At 38.1% G+C, this 2200-nt stretch overlaps 1 protein-coding gene across 2 annotated transcripts in view; it reads right to left on the bottom strand.

Moving 5' to 3' along the window:
- Positions 1 to 2200, bottom strand: part of hibch (3-hydroxyisobutyryl-CoA hydrolase) — a 23756-nt gene that overhangs the window by 13746 nt on the left and 7810 nt on the right. For both annotated transcript variants that reach the window (XM_015376984.1, XM_015376983.1), the window contains exon 7: positions 832 to 910. In XM_015376984.1, the coding sequence (XP_015232470.1) occupies positions 832 to 910 (79 nt within the window). The remainder of the gene's footprint in view (positions 1 to 831; positions 911 to 2200) is intronic.

Below are 2200 nucleotides of genomic sequence, written 5' to 3' on the forward strand. Positions count from 1 at the left end.
AAGGAAGGAAGGAAGGAAGGAAGGAAGGAAGGAAGGAAGGAAGGAAGGAAGGAAGGAAGGAAGGAAGGATATCACACATAACAGCATAATACAAACGCTAATCTTTATTTCTTTAGTAATTTAGGGTTTTCTTCAATTCTTACTTTTCTTCTGTAATCTAAAATAGAAAACATAACCTCAACAAGACTGCTTCTGTCTAACTAAGCTGTTAAAATCCTAAATCTTCATGCGCAAAGATAAACAAAGCATATATAAAGTAGAGCTGAACACCAAACTGAATCTCATAACTAATGACTGTAATATCACAGTTCCAATAGAACAGCTGGACGCATCACATGAGGTTATAAGATTTCAAGAGCCACAGGTTAAACATTTATATTTAGCTCAATAGGAATTCAGTGACTCTGACACCGATTGATTAGGAAGATGATTATAAGGAGAACAGAAAATATGTTTCACTCCCAACTGGTTTTATCATCTTGTGGCTTTAAAAAACACTCCCCGACTAAACCTAAACGTGTTTCTGAACGGCCAGATTTAAACATAACTTTACTAAAGTAGAGGGGCTGAAAAGGTGGTTTTAGATGCTTGTTTTTATTAGTATTGATGCCTGCCATCCTGTCACTGTTTACAGCTTGGAACAATTGACGTGCTCTAAAATGCTCTAAATAAAAAATTTTTTTTAAAAGCAGAGAAAGTAGAAAACAGTATAAATGTATAATGTTTGGAGACATAGATGTGCTGTTTTGTTGAGTCGGGGTATGAACACAGTTCTTCATGTTCTTTAAAGTTCACTGTTTCAGCCGAGTGTCCAGCTTGTCGGTCTCTTACCGATGGCGGTTTCCGGCATGGCAAAGAGCGTCTTCTCCGTGGCGACTCGATACCTACCATGAACCGACAAACCGACGCCCTGCAAAGAAGAAAGCAAAGTGAAATGAACTAAATAACAAAAATAGAGGCTCATGCTGAACGAAGTGAAAACTTTTACATTAAATTCCCCTTAAAAACTATGAACTTCCTCATAAATTAAAAGAACAGAAGGTTTATTAAATTGAGATTTGAGGCTTTTCAGAATGTTAGAATCCATTTAGCCTTGACAATGCATCATGCTTGTTACTTTTTAATTTTCCTCTTATCTTTAAAAAGAAATCCCCATCAGATTTCCTCCATCTGTATTGTTTTGGGCTTTTTTTTGTCCTTTCATCATCTGTTCATACTTTTTTCAGCATTAAAATCCATAATCTGTTGTCATTGAGAGGACAGAACCCAAGATAAAAGAAAAAACAGCCGAAAAAAAACCTTAGAAATGGTAACCAAGAGCACTAACTACAAGACAGGTCTGGATGTAAGGAAGGAAAACATGAAGAAATGACTCAGGACTTTTCAAACCCTTGTTCCTAAATCTCTCCTGGACTTTTCAGCTCCATAACGGACAGCTCCTGGATTAAAGCGGACAGGGAGACTTAATCTTGCTGTTAGTCAGCAGCAAACAAGACGAGCAGCGAATGGAAGGCCTGGTTCTGTTTGACGCATGAGCAGAGAGGATTCAAGATATCAAGAGAGTAAATACAGTGAAGCAATCTGGAGGCCAGTCCTTAGGAATATGAAGTTAACGCCACATTTTGAGAGGTTGTGGGTCTTTATTAGAAACTGGTTCCTTCATCTGCACCAGCTAAGAGCTGATGCTGCTTTAACAGTGAAAACAGGAAGAGCTGCTGCTGCTGACCAACATCAGTCCAGCTGAACTGCTGCAGGAGAAAAACCCAATATTTGTGTCCCGAGTTTAAAGCCGTTCTGAGCAAAATCAAACTGAGCAACTATTGGGAAGCCAGCAGGGGGCCCCAAGAGCAGTTACATTTTCTTCTTTCCTTTATTTACCCACACAGAAAGTTTTTTTTTTTGTCGTTACATTAATTCGGAGACCAAAGTGAAAAAGAAATCTCATTTTAAATTATAAATCTAAACAGTTTAAAACCTAGGATTTAAGTAATTTCCTACTGTAAACAAGTATCGCCATCAGTCCGATAACAAGAACTGGGCCGACTTCGATAATCAATCATTGGTTGGCCATCTGCTATTTGTTTGGTCATGTGACTGTGATGCAGATGTTTAACTGAAGCAGAGATGCAACGTCAGCAAAGTGAGCGCTTTTTCAGTGCCGAAAGGGTCTGGAAATATAAAAACTTTATATATGTATATA

The sequence above is a fragment of the Cyprinodon variegatus genome, unplaced genomic scaffold, assembly GCF_000732505.1.
Source record: "Cyprinodon variegatus isolate N-32 unplaced genomic scaffold, C_variegatus-1.0 Scaffold145, whole genome shotgun sequence".
Taxonomy (NCBI): Eukaryota; Metazoa; Chordata; class Actinopteri; order Cyprinodontiformes; family Cyprinodontidae; genus Cyprinodon; species Cyprinodon variegatus.